Consider the following 27,343-nt stretch of genomic DNA (forward strand, 5'->3'; position numbering starts at 1 on the left):
GTATGATGCACAGTGAGAGAACATTATCAACTCATTCCAGTGGTGTTGGGGAATTAACCATGACTAAGTCTCAGTTTTCTGGAAAAATCACAGTCAGAAATCAAATGCTGGTTAGAAAGGTATAATCAACATACCCAAACTCTGTATTTTTTTCCCTGGGCTCCTAATTTTAACAAGTTCAGAGAAATAATTCAAGCCTGAAGACTAGTAATTAGAGCAAAGTTCATTCCAAAGCTGGGAATTCAATCAGCTGTAGTACACTGACAAACAACTTCAGCTATAGACTAAAACCTAAGCTATTCTGAGTTATCGTAGACTGTTGAATGCCAAAATTAGGGAACAAAGGCAGGAAGTTAAGCTGTAGCTTTTGGCAATAAATCTGCAATTAAGGACTAGGTCTGATTTATGTTTCTGGCAGAATAGACATTCTTGGAACTTTCTGATTTAAAAAATCTGCAAAAGCTACAAAGCAAAGGGTTGTCAGGAGACTAAAAAAAATCATGGAGAATATACATGAAGATCAGTGGATAAAGGACATTTAAAAAGAGTTAAAGAAAAGAAACTAAGAAAGAAAGAAAAATGAGACCACATGGCAGCATTGCCTCTTGGCACACATGTACTGAAATACCATCACCATACAACTTTATATTTTACTGGAATTGCCTGACGAAATCCCTGAAGTTCATTTTCTTTTGTCCTGCCTTGAAAAAATAGATGAAATGAAGACCTCTTTTAGAAGGGTAATAACTTACCTCTACTAATTTAGACACCAGATACATAGAGATAGTTGTACTTTTGTAAAACATCATAGAAATTCCTGCTAGACACCCTGTAACAATCAGAAAAGCATTGTTAAGGTTGTGATTTGCGTTGTTAAGGTCACTGTTGTGTATCAGCCCAAGAAACACTGCACAGGACTATTTATTTTTGTTGCTACAGACAGCACAGTTCAGTGATGTTCTTTTGCTGCCCATCCAAATATGGTTTGTATAACTAAAAAGAGAAAGTTTCAAAATGTTGTAACAAATCTGTACTTTAGTGCTCAGGAGCACACTATTAAATTTCTCTGGTCTCTGTGGGATGAGAGTTCCAACATGCGACAGATGCACACGAGGGAAGGGCCTCACCACCACACAAATTTCAAGGCAAAATTTCTTTCTTTGTACCCAGTGGAGCACAATGTGTATTCTGTGACATATGGAAGAGTCAGTATTTTCATCTCACATCTCTACAGCTGCAAATTAAAGGACAAGTTTATATTTGTGCACACAGTAATATACTTGGAGCTGACCATAAACACCATATTCGTCTGAATTTGCCTTACAGTTTAATTGCAACTCTTTCTTTGACACTACTAGAAGCATCACCGTCACAACCTTGATGTACACAGTCCTATTTTCATCCCAGAAGTCTGTAAAGGGAATAGGAGGACAGACAAGAGGGATACTTACAGAGTCGCAACACACACAACACAAACTTTCCATGGACTCACCAGCTACAAGCGCATGAAGCTCATCATCTAGGTTTCGGACCCAGCGCAGGAAGCAACTTGTACCCTGTAGGTGAACAGAATGCAGGCTGAGCCCTGCTCATTTCTTATAACACACATTACCTTATAAGCTAGTAATATAGCACACAGTATGAATTAAGAGTGTAGTGTGATAATGCCCATAATCACAGAATCATAAAATGGTTTGTGTTGGAAGGGACCTTAAAGATCATCTTGTTCCGTCTCTCCTGCCATGGGCAGGGATAACTTCCACTAGATCAGATTGCTCAGAGCCCCATCCAACCTAGCCTTGAACAGTTCCAGGAATAATGCATTCTTCTACTTGGTAAGGTTGTTACAATAAAAGGCAATTTACTTGTTAAGTGAGGAAGCAAACTTTCCCATTGTAAGAGTATTGTAAGGGAAATGCAAAATCACATTGCAATTTCTTAAGAGCTGTAGAAATTTTCATTACTGGGACACGTTATGTCTGATTAGGTAATCATCAAGAAACACTAAATTACATCAACAAAAACACAAGAAATCAACACAGCTAAAGAAGAAGTTTTTTAAAAGCACTGGTGATACTGAAGTCCAGAGAGCTGGACATAGTACCAGTACATAACATTTCAGTTTCTTAAATTTACCATTTACTGCTCCTATTTCTTTCAAAATCGGAGAGCAGATTAACCTAATGTGAATTTCAATCTAATACCAAAGCTAATCTTGAATTCTTGTCATCCTCATTTGATGTACCTCTCTAGACTCTTTCCCAGGATAACGGTTTTTTTCAACTACATACCAAACCTCCAGATATTTTTTCATCCAATAAATTCTGGAACTAGGAAAACACAATAATCTAAAAAAGTAGAACTGCATATTCTCTTGGATGCAAAATGCCCCAAGCATTTAATTTTTTCTTGCCATGGTCCAATTTTTTTGAGTGACTAGAATCTTTGCTGCCCTACATGCCTATTTAGACTGAAAGAAAAATATAATGCAACCGAAATATGTGTAAGTTATAAAATGCAAACAATAACATATAGTAGATCAGAGAATTGGAGGATCATTTAGCATGGAAAGAAATTTTAAGATCAAATCCAACTGTTAATCTAGCATCCACCAAGTCCACCACTAAACTATACCCCCAAGTGCCACATCTACACACCTTTTGAACACTTCCAGAGACAGCAATTCCACAACTTTACTGGACATCCTGTTCCAGTACCTGACAACCCTTTAAGTAAAGGAAGATTTCCTACTATTGAATATAAACCTCCCCTGGGCAACTTGAGGCCAATTCCTCTTGTTCTTTCTCTTGCTACTTGGGAGTAGAGACTGACGTACACCTGACTGCATCCTCCTTTCAGGCAGTTGTAGAGAGCAATAAGGTTCCACCAGAGCCTCCTTTTCTCCAGGCTGAACACCCCCACCTTCCCCAGCCATTCCTGATCAGACTTGTGCTCCAGACCCTTCCCCAGCTCTGCTGCCCATCTCTGGACACGCTCCAGCCCCTCAATGTCTCTCTTGGAGTGAGGAGCCCAAAACTGAACACAGTACTCAAGGTGTGGAGCACATACTTAAAAAATAGTAAATAAAGGTCAGAATATGTCACCCTCATAAAATGAGTATCCCACTGGGCCAAATTGCACCTCTCAATTGGAGCTTTTAAACATATCAAAATCTTTTTAGCTTTTGCAATTTAAATGCTTTTCATCTCTAATGGCTTTTTTCTTAAAGCTTAAGCAAAAATTTCATTTTTAAGCAAACTCTGAACAGCTCATTTGCACTTTGCCTTCAAAAATTTTAGACTCTGTAACCTACAAATTCTTGTCTCTCAATTTAATTACTAATCAAGTGAAATGCTGTCTTGATCATGTGTAAGACCTCCTTTTTTATTTTTCAGCAAATAACATTTACCCTGAATAATACAGCATGATGTTGAATTTGCAGAGCAAGTAAAAGGCAGTTGAAAAATGCCATGTGATTAAGAATACAAAAGTGCAAAAGATACTTCAGCACTGCACTATGCAATATATTCTGCATTAGGGCGTGTGTTTTGCCACATTCTCTTTTGGCATAAATAAACATAATTTGATTAATTCCAACCATACTGTATGAATGCCTATCAGCTCACAACCTGTCACCTTCTAATGGGATAGAAAGGATAGACTTCCAAGCAGTAAGTGCAATGTCTCCTCAGCTACACACTGTACATTCTTCAGTCTCCTGCTATTTAGTGTCAAGTAAGAATTCCAGATATGTGAGCCAGCAAAATGTGTACATGGCTTCTCTCTGGCAACACAGACACTACTGCAGTCACACTGCTTTTGTGTAGCAGCAAATCCCTCTGCAGTCTGAATTCACTTTCTCTGAAGTACTCGCTATCTCCTGATCTTGAAAATAAGCTGCAAAGTCCAGATGGCTTATTTAGAAATTACAGAAAAAACACATAGAATGGAAGAATAGCTTCCTGTTTACAATTTGATTACTGCAATAGCTTAAAATTTGTCAGTGACAATGCTGTAGGAAACATGCTGTAGTACCAGTACTATTAAGCAGCTTGACTTTTTAGCTCTTTGTGATATTCTGAAAAGGGAAATAAAAAAACACAGCATTTGTCATTTCTGTATGCTAGAAACTTACTTTGTATATACTAACAAAAGATCCCAGAAAAGCTCCAAGCTGGAAATTTTCCTTGTTGTAGAAGAGGGAAAGTAGCCGTGATGGTTGTGTAAGCAGATGCCGGAAGGTGGAAGGAATCCGAAGGCAACACTGGATCAGGTAACCGATGCTAAACATCCTAATGAAGCCCTAGAGAAAAGAAAGAGAGATTTTGTGGTAAGAAACCACAAATTCTGAAAAAGGAAAAGCAAAATCTTCTACAGAAGTTTTTATTTTTGACATCGAATAGTTTAAAACCCACTCTGAAGGTAACATGTAAAATGTATAAATGTATCCTATCCCCACCTTCAAACTCAAGAGTTTTCTTTTTCCCAGTTACACTCTAAAATAGCAAAAGCAGTAAAATCACAGACAATTGACTCTTCTTTAATTTCTATGAATTTCTGAAAGTTCTCAAGAGAGAGACTTCTCTTGTATTCCAAAATTCTGTCCTTTAAAATAATCCTGATGACTTCATTTCCCCATTACTGACCAGCTTTTAACCACAAATGGGTTTATAGAGGAAAGCAATGCTGTGGAAAAAAAAGAACACTTCTAAACTCAAATGTCTGGAGAAAACAGTAAGGTGGAAAAAGTCCACCAAAAATAAATTTCAGAAAGTGTGAGAATTAGAAGTTAACCCTGGTGGCTTGGCACATGCTCACAGACTTTGCCTCAGCCAAACATGAGGTTGTCAGATGCCCGCAGCAAGGGAAAGGGAGAAACTGGAAGAGACTTCATGTGCAGAGCTAGTGAGAAAAGATAAAATGGGTTCCAAAGAACTTACTTACTATTCTACCTTGGATAAAGATCTGTTTTGTTCTGCTTTTTTTTTAACATGATACAAAACCACATTAACTTTTTTTTCTAAATTATTCTCCCCAATTTCTTCTAACTTCCTCCAATGCTTCCTACCATTATTCCTACCCTAAGGTGAACCTTTTTTAATAATTCTGAATAAATGTTACCTAGTTTTTGTTTGGAAGATGCTTTGTGAGAAAACTATTTCTGCACTCACCTGCAAATAAAGCAGGCACCTTATTCAATTACAATGACAGGGACACAATTCCAGTGACAAAGAAATCTGGAAGAGAGTTTGACTGAGCAACCTTTCAGACTCAGAAACTCAAATAATTTTTGCCTCCTAAACAACTTTATAATGCATCATAAAGCTCATAAAAATTTATTGTGGTTAAACATCCAGTAATAAACTCTTCCTAAAGCAATTACTCTTCCTGCTATTCAAGAAGTGATTTATGAGAATCAAATGGAAGAAAATAAGCCATCCAATGATGCAACCGCATTTTTTTTTGATTGAAAAAATTCCATTCCTTCACGCCATTATAAAAACAAGAAATAAAAGCCCTAAACCCAGCAGTTATGAACAAAGCCCAAAACACGAAACAACAGAATGGTGTGTTTGATGTTTTTACTGAGGAAATGTGAATTCAGTGGGGTGTGGAAACCTCTAAATTACAACTGGAAACACTCAAACACATCCCTGATTTTATTCCTATTTGTAATCAAATTAGAAGAGCTGAACCAAAGGACTGAGGTTTAGTGTTGATGTGCATAAAATACCAAGTATCGCGCAGAATTTCTCTATTTAGCTCGTTACTTCAACCAGGTGAAATCATATCACACCTACAGGTGCTTTTTCACAGTTGCAGGAGGTATTATATCTTATAATCCATGTACAGTATTGTAACTTTTATCTTCCATAAAAAGACCTCCAATGAGAATGGACATAGGACACAGCAGAGCACATGCTGGATGCTGTAATAAACACAAGTGAGCAAAGAAAACTCTGCTAAGAGCCATTCTCCACACAGGTTTTGAGTTGGAGCTCAGATCAGCCATAAGTAGCAGCAGTAGTGTAATGACATATCTCCAGAATTTATTGAATAAACCTTTCTTTCTGCTTTTGAGAAACCAATCTCTTAATCATACATTCAAGATAGCTGCTATGACTTAAATTCAGTAAAGCACATGCACATAAACAGAGTTCAGAAACATACCAAAAACTCAATCAAGCTGTTGCAATATATCAGGAATTAGTAAAGATAGTTAAATTAATTAAGATATTTAATAATTATTCTGGGTATATAGTATATACATAGTATTTATAGTATATATATACATATTATATATATAGTATATATATAGTATATATATAGTGTGTATATATATAGATAGATTAGATAGATAGATAGATAGATAGATAGATAGATAGATAGATAGATAGATAGATAGATAGATAGATAGTAGCCCACGTTCCTTCAACAGACAGAACTTTGAGGTACAATCATAAGAAAATAATCTCAGAGAAGTTGTGGATACCCCATTCCTGGATGGATGGGGCTTTGAGCAACCTGCTCTACTGGAAGGTATCCCTGTCCGTGGCAGGGGGGCTGGAACAAGATGGTCTTTAAGCCCTTCCAGCCCAAACCACTGCATGATTCTATGACCTTCTTTGAGGTCACCCTAACCACCAGTAAATTTGGAGAGTTATCTGGCCCTGTCTGCAGTGCAAGCAGAAAAAACAGACAACTGGGCTTCTACTGCTGGCTAATGGCTCCTCACTGAGAAGAAGTGGAATCCAAAAGGGGAAAAATATTCTTCCACTGCCTCTGTCAGAGCTCCTTTCAGACATTTACAAGCAGAAAGCATTTCAAGTATTTAAAGTTTGAAGGGAAGTCAATCAACTCAGGTAGTATGACACTACTGAGTGTTATGTAAAAGGCATGATGATATCAATGAGCTAATGTGCATTTAAATGTGAAGCATTTAAAAGAGAATGCAAATTACAGTTAAAGCACAGATATATTAATGAGAAGACAAGTTGTTCAATGGTAAGGAAAAATAGCACTGAGGGGAAATTTTGGCAATAAGCAGCTCATCACATCGTTATCAGATTTGAAAGCTCCATTACAGAACAGGAATTATAAAAACATTCTCAAATCATGTCAGCTGACAGTTGTTACTGATCAACTGCAGGAACAGTCATAGAAATGCACTTTAAGAATTTTGGATCTTTAAAAATACAAGCACATAAAAATAAATTTTTGCACTCATGTTTAAATAAAAAGTCACAGAGCAGACAGGAAATTAGAGGATCTGACTGCCACTTCAGCAAAATCTTCCTCATTTGATTATTGTAGTCAAGAATAATTTATACCAAAATACTACAGAGAATGGGTCCAAGAGTGAAATATGTTTCAAATGCACAACTTTCTTCTCTAAAGAGAGAACAGCCTTATAAAAATTTCTTTTTAAAATTTACTTTTTGTCAGGTCAAGTCTTTATTCAGCTTTATTATCAGTTAAATTTCTTCCTCCCCTAATTCCATTTAAGGATATATAAAACAAAACAATACTGAATCAATAAGTGGAAAGGATGCATACTCCTGAATATCCACCTTCCTCCCTATCCTCAGGTTCCTTTAACATTTTAAAAAGTTAATTTTGAAAATAATATACACTAAAAGCATCTGAAGATATTCAAATACATTTTTGCTGCTCCATATATAAAAACAGGTCAACTGTTAAGGGACTGGGATCTTTTGGAGTCTTACCAACCCCCAAAACAGGCATAGCAGGTGGTACCACCTGTGCCAACCCAATGCCAGCCAACACAAATTTCTGCATTAATGCTCTGAAAAAAAAATGCACTGATCACATTAATAATGGAGGATGGATTATACCACCGGAGATAAACAGCTCTTCCTGGGCGTAGCAACTGTGACCAATCTCTCATTACCCCCAGCCCTTAAAATAAACGACTGGAGGAGTGCACCCAGTGCCCAGCAGCGACATTCCAGAGCTGTGCAGCTGCACGGGAACCACGGCCTCCTGCCACAGCAGCACATTCCAGGTGCTTTATTTAGGGGGGAGTCACAAGTGGGCTCAGCCGTGAAGTGTATCACATAGTTAAACAAGTTCCTTGCTTTGCTAGTCCATTTTTTTCCCACACATTTTATGTTACTCATTCACAACAGCAAATCTGAAAGACCAGAAAACTTTAACCCCACCACCACCCCATCCTAAATTGAGAAAATCTGTTTTCTGGCTTGTCACATTTTCAATAGAAGAATGAGTAACAGGCTCATTTCTCACTTCCTAAGCATACGCTTTTCCTGACTACAGATTTTACCCCCTCTTTGCCAGAGTTTGTCCATCGAACTTTTTCTGCACTTACTTTAATACAGTATGAGATGCAATTATCTCCATAGTGTTTACAGCATCTATGCCTTGGGCCATGTTTGCACCTGCAAAAAGCATAATGAAACACGTATTAACTTGTAGCTGTTTTCAGCGACAGGAGACTTCATAAATTTTTCTTGCCTAAAAATACATAAAGTGTTATTTGCCCAGCACTCATTCTCCCCATTACCCACTGAAGGGCGCTGTGAACTTTTATGATACCATAAAAGGACAATAAAAAGTAACAATACTTTAGTTGTACACCAAGAAAAAAGTGTCTGCACACTTATTTGGATCCAGCCTCTTGCCATGCTACATATAAAATGCTAAATTAAAGAACAAATTTTCTGCTGTGGTCAACAAGAGGTGATGTGACCTTCCCTGGTTTGTCTCTGCTCCATGGTTCTGGAAGGATATTTGAGTAAGCATCTGTTACCTGTGTCCTTTCATCTTTCACACCACTGTAAGGGTCACTGAAGGGCAATGCAGATCATAGAAGTGCACAGAAACACCCTGTGAGAGTTCTCTCAATTACAAACCTCTCACTTTTGGGCTATTTCTCCTGCAGTGTAGATTTTTATGTAGCTCTTCATTTGGAGTGAGAATTTGACCTTGAACATTTAAAACAGACTGGCTTGAGCTGGTGGGATGTGTGGATTGCATTGGTTTCTAGCCCTGAATTATGCAGAACTAAAATAAGTAATGTCATAATGGGTCTGAACATTTGATTTTGCTATATCCAAGTATTTAAGATTTAATGTAAAATAAATTACACAATTTATATACTATGTCAAATATCTTGGAAGTTTTGAATCATGTACTATAAAGTCTAATGGTCATAAATCATCTGTGAGGTCAGTTTATGTAGCAAAAATTGTAATGAGAATGTGCTCAGGTTACAGGCATTTAGACTCAATTATATTGAAAAGAACCATATGGAAGAGAACCAGTGAGAGTATAAAAACTGCATATTGAAAGTTTGCTGAATGACTGAGTTGGGAGCTTCAAAACCTTAAATAAAAAATGTTACTCTCCATCTTCAATCTTTGTACTTAACCAACAACAGCAGATCTATGAACTCTAGAAAACTGAGTAACAGGTATTTAAGACAAAACAAGCATAAGCAATTCAGGTAAAATAATTTGATTATGGCTGGAGGTGTCTTTTTCATGCCTGAAAAACCACTGATGACTTCCCTCATATTTTTCTACTAGAACTCACAGCAAATCATAGGAAGTCATCATATGATGGGAATCACTTCATGTTTGTTCATCATCTGAGCAAGTAAAATAAGCCTCTACTTTGAGTACACAATGCACTTGGAAGACTGTCTCTCCAGCAGGTAGAGATTTGGTCATAAAACTGCTCTTGAAGAGGTCAGTGGAAGTGAAGATTCATAGGTGCCATGTGAACTTACCCCTAACCCATTTTTTACTTCATCTTCCCTGTAAATGAATGACTCCTCATGGTATCCAACCTGCCTCAAGCAGAAGAATCAGTCATAGCTGAAGTAAATCATCTGAACATATCAGACTGAAAAGCTCACTGCTCTCACCTCTTTAAGCTCATACTAAAAGGCAGTGAATTGTACTCTGTAGACAGGGAGGCACCTACCTTGTCTTCAACCTCAGATGTCTAGATCTGGCCTTGTGCAAAACAGAGCTCTTCAGAATCACTTGTTTTCTTTGCAATTTTCTAGCTCCCAACAGCAGAGGCAGCCCACATGCTATCAATCCTGTTTTTAGGTAGTTCTCCTTTATGCAATACAGGGGTGTAGGTCCCCAAAAGACTATGTTATGGTCACTTATAGTGACATAAGTAAGGTCTGCTGCTGTGCAATTTTTCCCCTTAATGGTACCACTAGTTCCAGCCATGCCATGAGATGGTTTTGCAGAAAACTGAGGAGAAAGCAACCACCATCCTGCAATCCTCATGGACTGAATTTGCTCTCCCTTGTTAGACAACTACATGTTGCAAGTCATAGCTATGACATACAGGTCTTCAGGTTTTGCTTTCACTAGAGTTCATCATTTGCCACTATTAACTATCTAGTGAAAATGAAAAACACTGACATGCAAAGCAGAAGTACTATAAGACATTGTCAAATACAACATAACAGACATTAAAACACTCTATAAAACAACAATTTGTTTTGTTCTTCTTTGGGGTTCTTCTACTCACACTTTGTCCATGAGCTTTTTTGTTAGTGCCAGTATGTTCATTGGCTGTGATACTTTTTCACTCTGCTTGATTTTTCTATCTGTTTTTGAAAATGCTGCTTCAGGTGAAAAAGAATGGGTGGGGATTTCTTCTTTCCCTACAATGAACCTGAAAGAAAAAAAACAGAACAAAGCAATTACATGAATAACTCAAAGAAATACATGAAGCCCTGCATAATCCTTTAAGTCTTAGACTAGATTGAATTTACTCCCAGGTCTGTAAAAACTCATCCTATACAGCTGCCAAACCTCGTACTTTTTCAGAGATCACTCCGCTGACATATATTTAAAGATATATTTCAGCTAGAGGATACAACTGATGCTGTGAATTTTTTTAACTAAAAACAAAAACATTGATAGGGAAGTCCACCTCTCAGACAAAGGAAGAACACAAGTAAGAATATAAAAAGGCACTTGAAATATTTCAATTATCTCCAGCATAATGGGGTTATATAAAGATTGATAATTACTACAATATTTTTATAAATCTATTTTGCAGAGTCTTCAAAATGTTTTTGCTCCCACCTATAGCATCAAAGCAATTGTTTTGCTTGGCCACAACTTCAGCCTTCTTTCTTCACCCAGAATTTGACATGGTCAATATATTGGCTCATCTTAGGTGTAGAATTACTGTGTATCAAGGGCAAGGGAGGACACAATGGCAAGATGTTTCCTAACACCATGCACTATAATCCAAGTTACACTGTACCTTGGCAGTCCTTCTGAGGGTAATGAAGATATAAAAACTTTGTCATTCTGTAATTCAGCAAATAAGCTCCAGGTAAAAACACAGCAGCCATTTGCTTCCAGGAAAACATGGGTAATGAATCCCAGTTTTAGAAAGACAGAAGACTAGTACTCCTTCAAAAGCATGCAATTGTATATCTGAGTTTCCTTTAATAACAGTCCCAAATATGAAGGGATTTCTCCCTTGCCAGCACAAAAGAGGAAACTGCCTCACTCCTGCAACAGGGGAGGTTTAGATTGGATATTAGAAAAATTTCTTCACTGAAACAACTGTCAAGCATTGGAACTTGGCTGGCCAGGAAGTGGTGGAGTCACCATCCCTGGAAGAATTTAAAGGACAAGTGGACGTGGCACCTGGGGACCAGTGGTGGACCTGGCAGTGTTGGGTTAAAGATTGAATTGGATGATCTTAGAATCCAAACCAAGTGATTCTATGATTATGCCTTCTTCAAAATATGTTGTATATCGAAAAGTTGGAAAAATTTTAGAGCAGCATGATTTTTCTTAAGAATACTCTCTTTTTTTACAATGCAGCTGCCACTGTGCATGATTCCACAAAATCTTGTCCTACATATCACAGAAACTTTACTCACTTCAGAGCAGAGTATGTAAATCCTTTCAAGCCATCTTTGCACCTGAAAGACAAAACCAACAGATTTCTCTGTAATGGGCTGCTGGCAATATAAATTGTTACAGATTAAATATGCCATAAAAGGGCTGTGGAAGAACACCGCAGGAGAGCTTTTCATGAACAAAAACCAGCACGTTTGCAACAATTCTGCGGCTATCCTTGCTTCCCAGTTGTCACCACAGCCTTGGGACATCTCTAAAACAAAGGATACTGCATCAAATGACAGTGCTTCTCTATTTTATCCAAACCAAGAGTGGAGAAATTTTTGAAGGATGGTAAAAGAACCACTAGGGCAATAATGCAAGATGACAAAGAACTGTTGCTTTATGGAAAAGTAGTCATAATGAGTTTAAGAAAACAGAAGTTTTACTGCAAGGAGAGAAAGAAGGGTTGGATCTCAATGAAACACTCACCCTTCTTGTGAAAAGCTGCAGGGAATAGTTTCTCTGACTTTGAGATAAATTGTTGTACTTTGCAAAGTGCTGATCTCTGCAGCTTCTTACATTAAGAAGACCCTTAATCAGACAGTCCCAGTTTCTTAATTATTAGTTTGTGGTTGCTCTGATTCTGAGCTTGATAATACATATATACATATATCTGTTCTTACCAACTACAGGATTCCTTGTGTGAAAAATGTCCACAGCAAGGAGCCCGTATTTGACTATGAAAGATGTAGGTTATTGACTTTTTTCTGTTCAGGATACAATGAAAGGAGCTAAAGCTTGCAGCTGCTGCTGATTCCCCCTAAAAAGGTAGCACAGGAGAGAGGAGATACTTGTGTTTTCTCCCCTTTTCTTTTTATGGAATTGTATATACATGGGCAGAATACATGATGCTAAAAATGCATTCCTGACACAATACACCAAGCACAAACTAGTAACTTATCAACACCACCATTTCAAGAGCACACCTCCTCTAAGGGAAGACAGGGCAGCAGTCACAAAAGCTTTGTAAACAGAAGCAGATGATGACAACCCTTCTACCTGCAGAGACCACATTGTCCCTGGAAGTGCTGTGCCCACACCCTTCAAGAGCAGGTGACACCATCTCCCAGAAGGCTCCATGCGTGGTCAACATGTACTACCAATGGCTGGATACACGCGAACAGCAGAAAAAGCGTATCAAGATCAAAGACGTTCACAAATGCAGAAAGTCTTGCTTTGTCCTGGCAGGGGTGTGCCTGGTGCAGAGCTGGTAAGACATCACAGCACTACACACTCCTGGGAAATTCTTCCCAAGGTTACGACCTTCAACACATATGTTTCCAAGGACTTGGTTTTGTCAGCATGTGCACAGTTACACACAGCACCAAAAAATTTATTGCAAAGAGTTTGTCTTTTAAAATGACTACAGTTAAAATATTGGTCACATATTTATGATCTATAGGGGTTCAAGGTAAATACATACAAATAAAATTGCACACTGTATCTTTAATTAACAGAGAGCTTTTAAACCAAAGATATGTAGCAATTTTATTTATTATTCTTTATCCATTCATACAATTCAGAAGCTGAAACACTATCAGATCACTTCTACAGAATGATGGACTCAAAGATGAGTTGAAAACAAAATGATGGACTGAAACAACTCAAATCAGCTTAGCCCAGAGATCACAGTGAATCATTGGCAGAAGTCCAGAGTCCAAATGCAGAGGTTTAACATATACTCCACTTCATCCACAGAACCACGGTCCAGCTTCATAAGTTTGATTTCAAACCTGCAGCTGACTGTAGGTTAAATGCCCTTTGAGTGAAGGGTGTCCAACACATTACGCCTGCAAGCTGCCAGCTCATGAATAGGGCCTTAGTTTCTACTTTTCCAGTAAATTAAAACCATACACAAACTGCAATCCAAACATGCATGTAAGTGTTTCTAGAATAATATCAGAACAGAAAAGTAATTACAGTATGACCAGAATTGTTTCCTCCTTAATCATTCCAATGCAACTGCACTTCCAGTTGCAAGTGTTCAATAATTCCTTTACTGCACCAGCAGATGTCCCTGCCCAGCTGTGCTCAAAGCACTCTGATGGATGCTATCCTACAGTTCATTTCCTTTAAACCGGCCTCGAAGAAAATGCCAAATCCTTTCTTCACTAACATTGAAAATCAGAAGACATCTGAATCACCCAAAGACAAAACAGTAGTCCAACCCCCTACTTTTTTTCTCCAAGAAAAATATTTCTGATGCCTATTCTAATTACACAAAAAAGTCAATTATATGCAGAAAGCATTTAGTATATTGGAATTTTATTAGCTATGCTCACTTTTCTTATTTTTTAAAGTGTTCTGTGCATTTGGAGCTACAGCTATGAATCTCCATGAAAAATGCATAAAAGTTAAATATGTAGTTCAGTAAGGAAGTGATGCTAAAGACACAATTAGAATGTTTCCCCCCCCTTAACTTCCTATTCAATTTTTAAAAAGTAAGGAGCGCAATTAAGCTCTTAAATAAAATTTAATTAATGTTGCTTGTTGTCTAAACTGTCTTCTCTAAAGCCATCCTGCAAAACTAATGGGTGTGCAGAAATATTGTTCTTTAAGGGTTTTATAAACAGGAGTCCTAGAGAAACAATATTTGCAGTCAAGAGTAATTTGTACTGTAACACCCCTTCTCTGGCATGCCCATTTTTCTCTTACGAATGAAGAGACAATCAACAACAAAACCAGAATTCTAATTTTTTGCTTTACATCATGGATCGTGAATTCACTATATTTAAAGTTTCAGAATGCTGGTCTAGAGATTGAAATGACCTTTGTTATTCACTCACTAGGTACACAACGCTGACAGCAACCAAAAAAGCCCTACACACTGATACAATGACTTCAAATACACCTTTTTTTCCTTTTTTGTTTTTTTTTTAATTTTGGAGGTGGGTAGTGTGTTGGTGTGACACCCCCCTTGCAGAGAGACATCACAAATTCAGTGACTGGGCTCAACAGTGACTGCTGAGGAACAACACTGGCTGCACATGGCACGTTTCATGAACACCTGGCTGCTAATAACTGAACTAAGAGTAATGATTTGCTTCATACAGCCCCTAATTGGTAATAATAATGCCACCACTAATTGGTTATAATAACTTTCACTTAATGCTTCATTGCTCAAGGGGTGAAAAAGCCTGCACTCTGGTGCTGACCCCCATGAGCCATTCAAGCTTCAAATGAGCCTAGTACAATTCATTACATGCACTCAGCACTGCAGACACCCCCGAGGGGAAAAATCTAAAAAGTGAATTTTAAGGGAGTTTTTTAGGGTACTATTCAACTTGCAAAGCCTTGGATAACAGAGTTGTATAGTATCACAGAAACTTGGTGTAGCTCACCTACCTTTCTGTGAGGCCATGTAGTGATAGGACAAGAGGGAAAGGCTTTAAACTGAGACAGCAGGTTTAGATTAAATATTAGGGAGAAACACTCTGATGGTGATGAGGCACAGGTTGCCCAGAGAAGCTGCGGATGCCCCATCTCTGGCAGTGTTCAGGACCAGGCTGGACAGGTCTTTGAACAACTTCATCTTCCAAACGAAACCACTCTACTACTTTATGTTTTCCACCACCCTGAATATCCCAGGGACCAAATCCCATGCTGCAGGAGGGCAACATCGCTTTTTGCCCAGCAAGCAGTAATTTAAACAGGGCATAATTTGGCTACATTTTCCCATCACATGGGGATTGTCCCTGGTACAAAGCCAAGAGCACCAGTGACTTTGCCAGCTGTCCCTGCTGGCACCATGTACCTGATCACACAGCAGAAACGCTCTACTCTGTTCCAGCTTGTGCCTGGCCAGAGCCCTGGTTGGAGCCAAAGGAGCAGAAGAATCAAGGAGCCAAAGCAATAAATTTCGGTTCTCAAAATTCCCCTGCTGGGACTATTCTGGCACATGAGCAAATAGGGTTGATTTTAATCGTGCATATTTATAAGATAAATTTAACTTACGGCCACACACATTTATTTTTTCATAAAGAAAGCAGCAGAAGTGGAATAGAGCCAAGGCTTGATACAAACTATACTTCCAACAAGATACAAACTAACTGCAATTATGTTTGTGTATGCAAAGAGGTGCTGTGTATGAGTTAACTGTACTGTCCCTCCATCCTGCAGGAAGAATTTCCCACACTGAACTGTAAGGCTGGATGCCAGCAATTATGTTTTGGGGTTTTTTATAGTATGCCTTGTCATAGCTCTTCTCAAAATTTTTCTGCTGATATACACTGACCAACTGATATACACTGAACAAGAAACCTCCTGGGGGAACTTTCACCCATGGAACTGGTAAGCAGAAAACAGCTCACACGTCATGTTTAACAGTATCCCCACAGTGCTTATGTTATCCCTCAGGGTAAGAGTAAATTAGAAACTCCTATATGCAGAGCTCACATTATGGCCACGTGGGAAGGAAGCACTTCAAGCACAGGACATGTGTTAATATTTTACTGCAGCACCTCTGCCTGGGAAGACTGGTCAGGGGAGCACGTTTCTGAGTTAAGGTGTCCTCTTTATGGAGGAGGATCATAGTGATGAAATGTGACCATGTCTAAACATGACAGCTACACCTCTTGCTATTAAATCCCTTGCTCTTAGGAATTTAAAGCTATCTATGTTACTTTGTGACCAATGCTGATCTCTAAAGGATAATCTGTTTTCTGTTTTAAATTGCTTCAAGAGGTTACCCTATCTCCCTCCTTCTGTTTTTCAGCTGGACTTCATGATCTTAAATGATTCATTCCTCATCCTCTCCCCAGTGTTAAGTCAACAGCAACAGGTGCCATTTTTCTGAGATGTCTTCTGTATTCATTTCTCTTCTTCTTTTTCCATCTTCTCTTTTGCCCTTTCTTCCTATAAGTTAAGCTGCTCTTTCACATTCTCCCCCAACTGTCCTTTAAATGTTATTCTCAAAAGTTCATTTCTTTTTCTTAAAAAATAACTGCATAGAGGAAATATATAGGTAAATTTAAGGGAAAAAAAAATATTCAGATTCTCTGAATTTCCCTTCTTTAGATTAAACATATATTTTCTTTCTATCTTTACACACAGGACTTACCTATTCAAGTCAGAACAATGAAAAAATTATAAGGTGCAATTATAAGCAAAAAATCTAATCTTGTACCCCATGGATAACATGTAGCTTTTGGAAAACATGTCAGAAATCACATTAAAAATAACTGAAATCAGAGGAGTCGTAGTTTATAAAAATTATACTTTAAACTTCAGAATGTGCAAATGTAGCCAGGATCAAAATTCAGTCAAAAGGCTCATAACTTGTGTTTCCAAATCAGATAGTTAACTTTTGCATGTTTAACTAAAACATTAAAGAATGTATCCATGGCTTTTCTTTTAGTTTTGCCTGAAGTATAAAATGATCTTTTCAAAAGGCCATGGTTTTGCAACTTTCACATGCAGTGAATATAAAACCATATTTTGTAAAAAAATAAATGAACAAAGAATAAGTAGGGACAACATTCAAGGAGAAGGATGAGATTAGCACTGTGTAAGATGTACATTATTTTTTTCTTGACCTAAGTTGAATGCATCATTACAACACTTGGAAAGAAAAGGTGCATGGAAATAACAAACCACGCAGTCGACAGTGACCTATGGTCCCATTAAGCTCTCATGTAAATCCAGGGAATTACATTTTAAAACAAAAATTTTACAATTCTGTGAAGAATGTGACACTGCAATTGAAAAGAAAGCTGTTTATATTGAAGTTAAATTACAGTACTGGATTCAGAGTTGTAAACCAAAGCTGCTATCAATCAACACTTCACATCTGATTGTTAATCAAGTTTTCTGTGTTACTGTCAAATTGAAATCAGATTTCTACTGATGTTAATTATCCAACTACTTACTCTCATTTCTTCAGAGCTTAGGACTTTCTAAAATGTGCAAGTAACTGCAATTTAAGTAAGTGGAATTTCTCTTAAAAGATCTTGAAAACAACCAAAAAATTTTTGTTATTTTAGCTGGATGCAGATGTTCCATTTCATTTTGTACCAACAATGCTGTGCTGTGGGCTCAGGAGCAACAACTGAATCGTTCATATGGACACATTCCCACCTCAAAAACCTTCATCAAAGCCCCTGCCTCACACAGCTAATAGAAGAAGCCAACATAGAACCAAATAACAGTATGGTGGGAAGGGATCTTTAAAGATCCTCTAGTCCAACACCCCTGCCAAGGGCAGGGATACTCTCCAGTGGAACAGGCCGCTCAGAGCCCCATCCAGCCTGGGTTTGAATGTTTTCAGTGATGGGATACCTAGCACCTCCCTGGGCCACTTCTGCCAGTGTCTCACCATCTCTATAATAAAACATTTCTTTCTTATACCCAGTCTAAATCTACCCTTTTAGTTTAAGACCATTAACCCTTACCCTGCCACTACAGGTTCTATTAAAAAGTCTGTCCCCACCTTTCTTATAAATCCCCTTAGGTACTGGAAGGTGCTCTAAGGTCTCCCAGGAGCCCTCTCTTCTCCAGGCTGAACAGCCCCAACTCAGCTTGTCACAGGAAAGGTGTTCCAGCCCTCTGATCATCTTTGTGGCCTCCTCTGAACCTGCTCCAACAAGTCTGTGTCTCTCCTGTGCTGAGGGCCTCAGAGCTGAAAACAGTTCTCCAAGCAATTAAGAAAGCTGACTAAATGATGATTTATCTGCTTAGTTCAAATGATTTGTTGAATTTTGCAAAGTGCTGTAGTTTTTCCATTATCCAGTTTTGACCTTTTTCTTACAAGTGTTTTAACAAAATACAGCAGCCTTCTGTTAAAGCAAAACCCAAACATTCTCTCCAAATCAGGCACAGAACAAAAATAGGAAATGGAAAAAAAACCCTGGAGACACGAAGATGGGAAGTCAAATTGTCTCTAGAGGCATGAGGACACAGAGAAATGTACCTCGACACGTGTACAAATCCACGTCCACCTCTGGAGCCAGGGCTGCACTGATGCCGTCTCATTGTTGTCAGAACAATGAGTCAGTCACTAAAGGGACATGCTGTTACAAGATTAAAAAACAAATAATCTTACAACCACAACGGGTTTTGCTCATTATTAAATAATGGTGGCACCTGCAGTGATTCTATCTTAGAAGGGGGCCTGTGCTAAGTTTATCTACTGCCAAATGGTCCTCTGCCTTTTTCTACTGGCTCTCTGCAATTGGAAAAAAAAGGGAGAGAAAAAAAAAAAAAAAGAGGCTAAATTTGTTGGAACTGTTTTCTGTAAAAATACTTAATGCTATTTGCAGATGATTCAAAATTTCAGTGAGCTAAACCTCTCTCAATGAAAGATTAATTCAACCATTCAAGAGAAATAAATACATCATTTGATTTTCCCAAATGATCCAGTAATTGGATTTGAGGGAAAGGTTTGGCTGTTTGCTTTGTTTCAATTTGGGAAAAATATGATTAAAAGGAGAAAATCCATTTATATTTTTATATTTATTAAGAGAATCCCTGACATTTAATAAAATACATGATCAGAATAAATTTAAAATGAAATGAAAAGCTATAAAATTATTTTAAAGAAATTAGCAATCATTCTGAATGTGCTTAGGCCATTGCTGAGCTAGGATAGAGAGTGAAGATCAGTAAGTTATTTTTAGTACTTTGACTTGAATTGAGATCTTGACTGTATTATTTAGAAATACTCTTAATTCCATATAATGAAGAATGTTGCCAGAATCATCAAGACTGTTACAAGTATTTAGCCATAAGTATTAGGACAACATAAGATGGTTGTCACACACAAACTAAATGATCATGTTTCAAAGTTTGTTGAAATTCAATTTCTATTTCTTTGTGATGATGACTGCCCCTTGCAGGTTTACCTGCTGACCTAGAGTTCACACCAGCATGTCCAAGATGAATGTTGTGGTGTTTGCCTCTGATGCTTGTAAGTACCATAGGAAGTCTTGAAATGACATTAAAATGTAAAATCTGTACTGGAAGAACCACAGAGTGAGTAAAGTGTTTGTGCACAGCCTCAAGAAAACACTATTTTGAAAGCCAAATTTCAGTGCAACCACAGAAATTCACTCCTGAGTTACTCCCTTGATGGCTTATACTTCGGCAAGAGACCACATTTTACTCTAGCATAACAGTTTTATTTTAAATTACTACAGTGCTGGATCATATTTTTAGTGCTGCACATCCAGGTGCCGTATTCAGAATAGAAAGTTGCATCACCAAAAAAAAACCCCAAAAAAACCCAAAAAGACCAACTTGAGAGACTGGTCATGAGACCTGGAGTGACCTGACACAAAGCCCAAGCCTACTGGTCAGAGGGAGGATGTGTCACTTCTGTGAGGGACAATTCTTGTCCTTTCCTCTTCTAACAGCCATTTAAATGTAGCTTCTGAATACCTGTAATGCTTCAAATTTCATTTTTTGAAGAAATAATTTTTAAGAAAAAATTAACTCCATACCAAGAATGTATGTGTGTATGTATATATATATATATATATATGTATATATATATATATAACATACCATTTCCTCAAAAATATGAAGAAAAATAAACTTAATTATGTTACACTGAATCATTGCTGCAGGTAACTAATTTAAGCAAGAACGTGGTATTTATGAAAATAATCTTCAAAAATTATTGCTGGGAAGTTAAATGCTGTTGGTATCCTTTAGGAGATCAGTAAAACCTGCCACAATTATTTCACTTTGTAAATATACCACATCTGCTTTTGTCAGCTACAAAGTATGCAATCTGAATTTTCCTGGCCCTCCTAGAGAAGGCCAGGTACAGACTGATTGTGAGCCACCAAAGTGACCTCAATAGTGAGAAAGCGACATGACTGCGGAATGTTTAGTTATTTTTAGAAAAGACAGTGCTAAACACTGACTATGGTACTGTCTGGGAAGGGAGGAATTAGACAAAACTGCAATTCAGCTGGCTTCCTAAGGAGGAAGGTTGTACATAAACAGACCCTGTAAGTGCCTGGAAGACAGTCATGAGGACAAGACTAATAATGAACACACACTTATCAAAAGCAAATCCTCGTAACACTGGGTCTCATTTCGTGACTAGGAATGCAAAGTGATGTATGTCATATGCCATTGACTTAATTCAGGCTTTGGACCTACAGCATGTGACATTTTCTTATAAAAACAACCACAGAACCATAATCTAACAGAAGTTATCTAGAATGAATACAAAACTGGTTAGACAAGAGTAGCGAGAGAGCAGTGGTCAATGGCTTCCTGAAAAACTGGAGGGATGTACTAAGTGGTACTCCACAAGGACCAATTCTGGATGGCTGCTACTCAGTAATTTCAGTAGTGAGACTGGTGACAGAAAAAAAGGTTATGTGCCTATTACATCTACAGACAATACTGAGCAGAAAAGGGCTACAAGGGCTGCTAAAACAGGCTGAGAGAGTTGGGGTTGTTCAGCCCGGAGAAGACTTTGGGGAGACCTTATATCTAAAAGGGTTATATCTAAATTTGGGGAGACCTTCTAATACCTAAACGGGTTACAAGAGAACCAGAGTGGGATTTTTAGAAAGACATTTAGTCTTAGGACAAGACATAGTAAATTTAAACTGAGAGCAGGTTTAGATTAAATATTAGGAAAAAAAAATTCCTGCGAGTGTGGTGAGACACTGTTACAGGCTGCCCAGAGAAACTGTGGATGCCTCATCCCTGGAAGTGTTCAAGGTCAGGCTGGATGGAGCTCTGAGCAACCTGGTTTAATGCAAAGTGTTCCTGCCCATGCCAGGGAAGAAGGAACTAGATGGTCTTTAAGGCTCTTTTCAACCCAAAACATTCTGTGATTCTATGATTTTATGAAGTGGAAGAGATTGGCTCAGAAAAAAAAACAGGATGCTACTCATCAACTACATGTGCATTACATGTTACATAGAAACAACCAACTACACAAATACAGGATAAGAAATGTGAAGCATTAAAAAGCAAAAGTTGATTTGGGATGCAAAAGAAAGGCTACAACTTGCAAAACACTGAATTGTCTTGCTCTGTTGTATTTATCAAGCTTTATCAGCTGAAATAAATTGTCTTGTGCATCACAAAGGGGAATAGAGGGTGACAAGGGGGAGAAAAATATAGCAGTATGTGATAAGTCTTTCCTACCAAAGTTTTCTACAAAGTAAAGCATATAATCTGTTTCGCTCATGTTCGTGGATGAGATAAGAAGGAAAATAGACCAAAATTGTATCAAGATATATTCAATTATACTCTGCAAAATTCTTATCCAAAAAAATGGCTAAGAATAGATTGCTTAAGGATGTCACGGACTCTCCATTAATGAAGACTTTAAAGAAAAATAAAAGATATTTAACATGAATGGGAAGAAAATAAGACAATCTCATGACTTCAAGTCTTTTTATTCCACATTAAAAGACTGAAAAATAGAGCTAGTACTTAAAATAAATGTCCTCACATATCCAAAATTTAAATCAACTGCATAACCTTATTAAGGGGGGAACAGAAAGTGGAGATTCTCTAAAGCTGTTCTGAAGGTTTCTTTGTCCTTGATAACAAAGTATCACTGCAGTGAATGAAAAACCAGAAGGGATCAGCCCATCCTCAACCCTTGGTTCCTTCAGCTGGAAAAACCCTCAAAAAATAGTAAACAAGAGCAAGTAAATCAGATTTTAACTCTGAAATCACCTGTTTCGTATTGGAATTTTCATTCACTTCTAATGTTCAAGTCACAAATGAAACCATTTTCCTCCTAGAATAAAATTAATCTTGCCCTCATTTTACATTTAGCTAGCAAGCTCAGTGCACTTTGTTGTTGCATAAAATATAAAGATATATAAAAATGGTTTTGCAAACAAACCTTCATGTGGCTGCAATCCCAGCAGGCCTGGGAAAGGAAGTTGTTAAATTGTGTTTGTTATCCAAAAGCAAAGGTCAGTTTTGGAGCTTAAGTTCATGAAGAAAAAGCAAAGGTGTCAGTTATCAGCCCAAAGAGGAGCCAGGTAAATACACCTGAGTGGACAAAATCCACAACTGGAAAAGCAACACAACTGGCTTGGCTGTGGAACACAACTGTGAGACAGCTGCAGGAGGGCCAAAAAGCACATCTGCCACTACTTCTGTGTTTGATACAAATGTGCAGCCAACTGGAATTAACTGTTCTACTGGCCTCTGCCAGGCACTTTTTTCAAAGTCAGTATTTTTCAAGAAACAATGTCAAGTGTGACTGGTAGACTGAGGATTCAATATGAAACTGAGAGCTGTGACTGTACCCATCCAGTTAAACTGGCCATCCTCCTCTCCTGTTCCTCTGAGTCTTCTTGTACAGAGTGCTTCAGGAGAGATCTCATGTCTCTCTCTTGGCTTCTGAGATGCGTTCCCTTTAGAAGGCTCTAGTAAGAATAAACAGACAGGGATTGCCCATGACACATGTCCTTAATTCCAGCACCAAACTAAAGATGGCAAAAGAAGGAAAGAATGCAAAGGAAATTTTTGGCCCACTTGACCTGCTAATAATACACACTTTTAACAGGAAAGAAAGAAAATCAGCAGACAAAATATTTGCACCATGAACTGTTCCTTCAGCTCTGACAGTTCTCCACTGAAAAGGTTTAGTCACAGCCAGGACATTAGGACTGTTTTCTTCAGGGGATTACATTCTTCCATCTATCTCTTCCCAAGCCAGAACATGTCTTTTTTCTAACTGCACCTGATGCTGACTCACGGACTGCTCTGGACACTGCAAAGCCATGAAAGCAGATTAGACAAGGCTGCTTAATTTTTAATTTGCAGTCATTAGGTGGCGAGGAATCCAAGTTCAAGTGGCATGCTCTTGGTGTTTTTTAACTACTTTAATATACTTATCAATGTTATGTGAACAGTGTTCCTAACCTATTATGGCAGACAGTAATTCTAGGACCTATATATATTTTAATTGTTTATAATACAGTTATAAAAACTAGCCAGCTGTGGAAAAGATTATTATGGTTTCAGAATTTTACTTGTAATCCAGCAAGAAACTACAGCAAAAGTTTTACTTTAGTATGGCAACCACAGTTCAACAAAACTACTTTGAAGTCAAGTAAGTTATTAACAAGTACGTAAACCAGGCAGTATGTAGCAGCTGCATGGTCTTTCATTCTACCCATTACTTGCTAAAGTTTAATTAAATTCATTATTTTCCACTGGCTACTAGAAATACAACATTTTTAAAAAACTGTAGTATTTTACATGTTTCACCCAAAATATATTGATAGTTGAAGGTGAAAAGTATAAGCACTAGTAAAAAGGAAAGAAATTGAAGGTTTATGAAATTAGGTAGTTACATGAATGTGCAGACTCACAGTAAATTTTACTATATGCACAGAAGACAAGTTTTTAAATAACTGAAAATTAACTACTCTTCAACAGGATTTAGGAAACCCCCAGCACTTGTGAAAAGAGATGATTAGAACTGTATTCAACCAAGACTTGAAGTTTAAAAAAAAATGTGAAGAAGCCATGTTTTGAATTGATGTGTTTCAGTCTACGATGCTGAGAATAAGGAAAGGATTCATGGCAAGGATTAGGATGCTACAAATCATATGGAACATATGAATAGGAGTCTGTTTCCATGTATCAATAGGGGTTTAATTTCTGAATGAAAAGCTTAAGCAAGGGCACATTCTTTTGTAAAATATCCCACGGGTTTCCTAGAATACACAGATGTAGTGACATCCTCACTTCTAATTTTATTCAATAGGTTCTTATAAATCCTTGATGAATGTTTCATTTAACTCCTGAAAAAGTAACATATTGGAATTTTTTTGAGAAGGATAATAAAACTAGAAATAAAGTTCATGACAGATAGAAAACTAAATTCTCTCAGTCTAAGAAGAAATATTCATTAAGAAGAACTGCTTATAACTTCTCAAAGTTTGCTACTCTGGCTGCTATCTGAAACCACGATTTCCCAGGGAAAAAAATACCAAACCAAAACAGCTGGAACACATCCTAGAGATACATCATTTGCAAGTGAATTCCACACTCAGAAGCCCTAATCAGTACTCTATACAAACAACAAAACAAACAAAGCCAAGAAGGAGCATTAACATCCCTGGTAACTGGTGTCTACTAATTGCAGAGCATCAGGACAGCTTCAGTGGAAAAGAGCCTGAACAGCATTGTCTGATAAATCTACTACCCTCAAACACTCCACACAGTATTCTTGACCCTGAAGGTCACAACCTTTTGCTCCCAAATCACTCATGCCAAAGGGATAAGGAGGTTTATCCCATTCTGTTAAGTCCTTGTAGTTACTTGTTACAGTTTTAAGTCACCTAGCATTATGTACATAGCAGTTTGGTGAATCATACATGCTCTTTTCAAACGGAAATTCAATAGACAAAATGGACGTAATTTAAAAACCCATAAGGTAGCCCAAAACTTTTTAAATTTAATTATTTTTATATTTAGTTTGTAAGAATTTTATGTAGTAAACAAATTGTAGCAGACAAATTAGATGCAATAGCCTCCAATTATGTTTAAACCAAACAAATGTGTATTAATTCACAATAGAAGGAGGTTAGAAATTTATCAAAAGATTAAATTCACAAAGATGGGAAAAACACGTACTGACCACAATTGGGTAAGAAAAACAGGGTACCATCAGAGAGCAGCATAGTCATAAGCAAGTCTTCAGATAGTTTTCATTCTCAAATTTCACATCGCTAACAGTTTGCTGTCAAATATAATATTTCTTTTATGGTGTAATTTGGCTGGAGTCTGCCAAATGCACTGTATAAAAATGATTACTTCACCTTATGAATCACTTTTCATCAGCATACTTTTAAATACAGCTGTTAAACTTTTGTTTTAGAGAAAAACAACAATTGTACATTGTTGATTTATCTATGATGAAGGAAAGGGTGGAGTCTGGGGATTAAGGATATTTTGAGGGTTTTCACATTCTCTTATTTGTCCTGTATTTTAAGTATAACTACTTCTTTCATAAATACATTTCAAAATACATAAAAATATGTGCACTGTTAGCTTGCAAAACAACATTATATGGCATTCAGAGACAAATGTGTTTCATAATGTGCTTGCGAAAAATTGACCTGAGGAATGCAGCCAAGTGAGTTTTGGGGGTCACACTGCAGTTTGGAATATCACTTTGGACTCCATTAGGAAGAACATTTTAGCCATATTGCTAATCCTACTAGTAATGGTAAGGTCTAAATGTCCTCTTTAAGGGCCGCATCTTGCAGAACATGCAGATGTATCTAAACCTGGCAGTTTGAAAGGACAAAGTAACCGATGCCAATCTTACTCATGTCAAAACCTACCAAGAATACTTCATTAATTATTTTCTCATTTTTGGATTCATGGTCCATCCCTATGGGCCAGAAGAAAACATGTGCAAGAAGTTTAGTATATAAGAAGCAAAGGAAAGTTGATTACAAGTAATCCACACCAGGAATAGCATTAAGTCCTTTCAATGCACTATGTGCATTTCCATAGAGGTTTTTTTTGGTGTTTATAATGTGCACAGAATTACATTATTTAAATGATCTTCTCTGGAAGGTTATCCTCCAAAATGTTGTGTATTCCTACTATCAGGGCAAATATTCCAGAATTAAGACTTCTTGATAGAGGCAAGCTACACTGATGTCCAGACAACTAATGAACCCAGTAGCTACAACCTTGACAAAGCAGCATGTGCCTTGAAGCTTCAGAATATATTTATGTGGTCAAGTCACAGAGGCTCCAAGAGCACTTGGGCACATATATTTTAGCTCCCTCTTGATAAAAATGATACAGTTTGATCTAGACTCTGTTCGAGACCTTCTTATGCCTTGCAAATGAGTAACAGGGGCAGCAGAACACCTTTCCTCACACAGAAGGCTCATGAAGATACAAGAGGCTGTGTAGTGGTGGTGTCAAATAAAAAGAGTAATGCTGCACCTTTTCATTAAACCTACTGGTTTGCCAGGAGAGGTTTTCACAGAGGAGCAGTGTGCGTACAAATCTGCTGGAGTTTTGCATATTGAAGCTGGAGAGAGAGACCATGGAGAAAAGGCATCTTTTATCTTCTCAGATGTGTCTTGCCCGCTTGGAGGATCCAGGCTCTCTTACTTGACATTAACATTACTGAGCCTGGTTTTTGAGGTTTGTACATGTTTTTTCCTGTTGTTCCATCAATACAGAATTTGCATGAATTTTAGTTATTTAAACTAAAAATTAACAATCATAGAATTAAAGACTTGTTTATATGCAAAGGTACCTTAAAGCTTATCTAGTTCATACTCTTCTATTATAAGCAGGGATACTTTCCACTAAACCAGGTTTCTCAGAGCCCCATTCAATCTGGCCTTCTACAACTCTAAGGATGGGGCATCCACAGCTTCTCTTGGAAACCTGTGCCAGTGCCTCACCATTCTCATAATAAAGAATGTATTTCCAAT

The 27,343-nt window shown here is 37.6% G+C and overlaps 1 protein-coding gene across 1 annotated transcript in view; it reads right to left on the reverse strand.

The window, feature by feature from the left end:
• Positions 1 to 27,343, reverse strand: part of TMEM135 (transmembrane protein 135) — a 160,763-nt gene that overhangs the window by 6,107 nt on the left and 127,313 nt on the right. Inside the window, exons 7-12 of the mRNA XM_058854445.1 lie at positions 11,915 to 11,956; positions 10,537 to 10,683; positions 8,351 to 8,420; positions 4,136 to 4,303; positions 1,493 to 1,556; positions 753 to 829 (exon numbers count right to left, since the gene is read on the reverse strand). Coding sequence (XP_058710428.1) covers positions 753 to 829; positions 1,493 to 1,556; positions 4,136 to 4,303; positions 8,351 to 8,420; positions 10,537 to 10,683; positions 11,915 to 11,956 — 568 coding nt within the window. The remainder of the gene's footprint in view (positions 1 to 752; positions 830 to 1,492; positions 1,557 to 4,135; positions 4,304 to 8,350; positions 8,421 to 10,536; positions 10,684 to 11,914; positions 11,957 to 27,343) is intronic.

This window comes from Poecile atricapillus, chromosome 1 (genome assembly GCF_030490865.1).
Source record: "Poecile atricapillus isolate bPoeAtr1 chromosome 1, bPoeAtr1.hap1, whole genome shotgun sequence".
NCBI lineage: Eukaryota > Metazoa > Chordata > Aves > Passeriformes > Paridae > Poecile > Poecile atricapillus.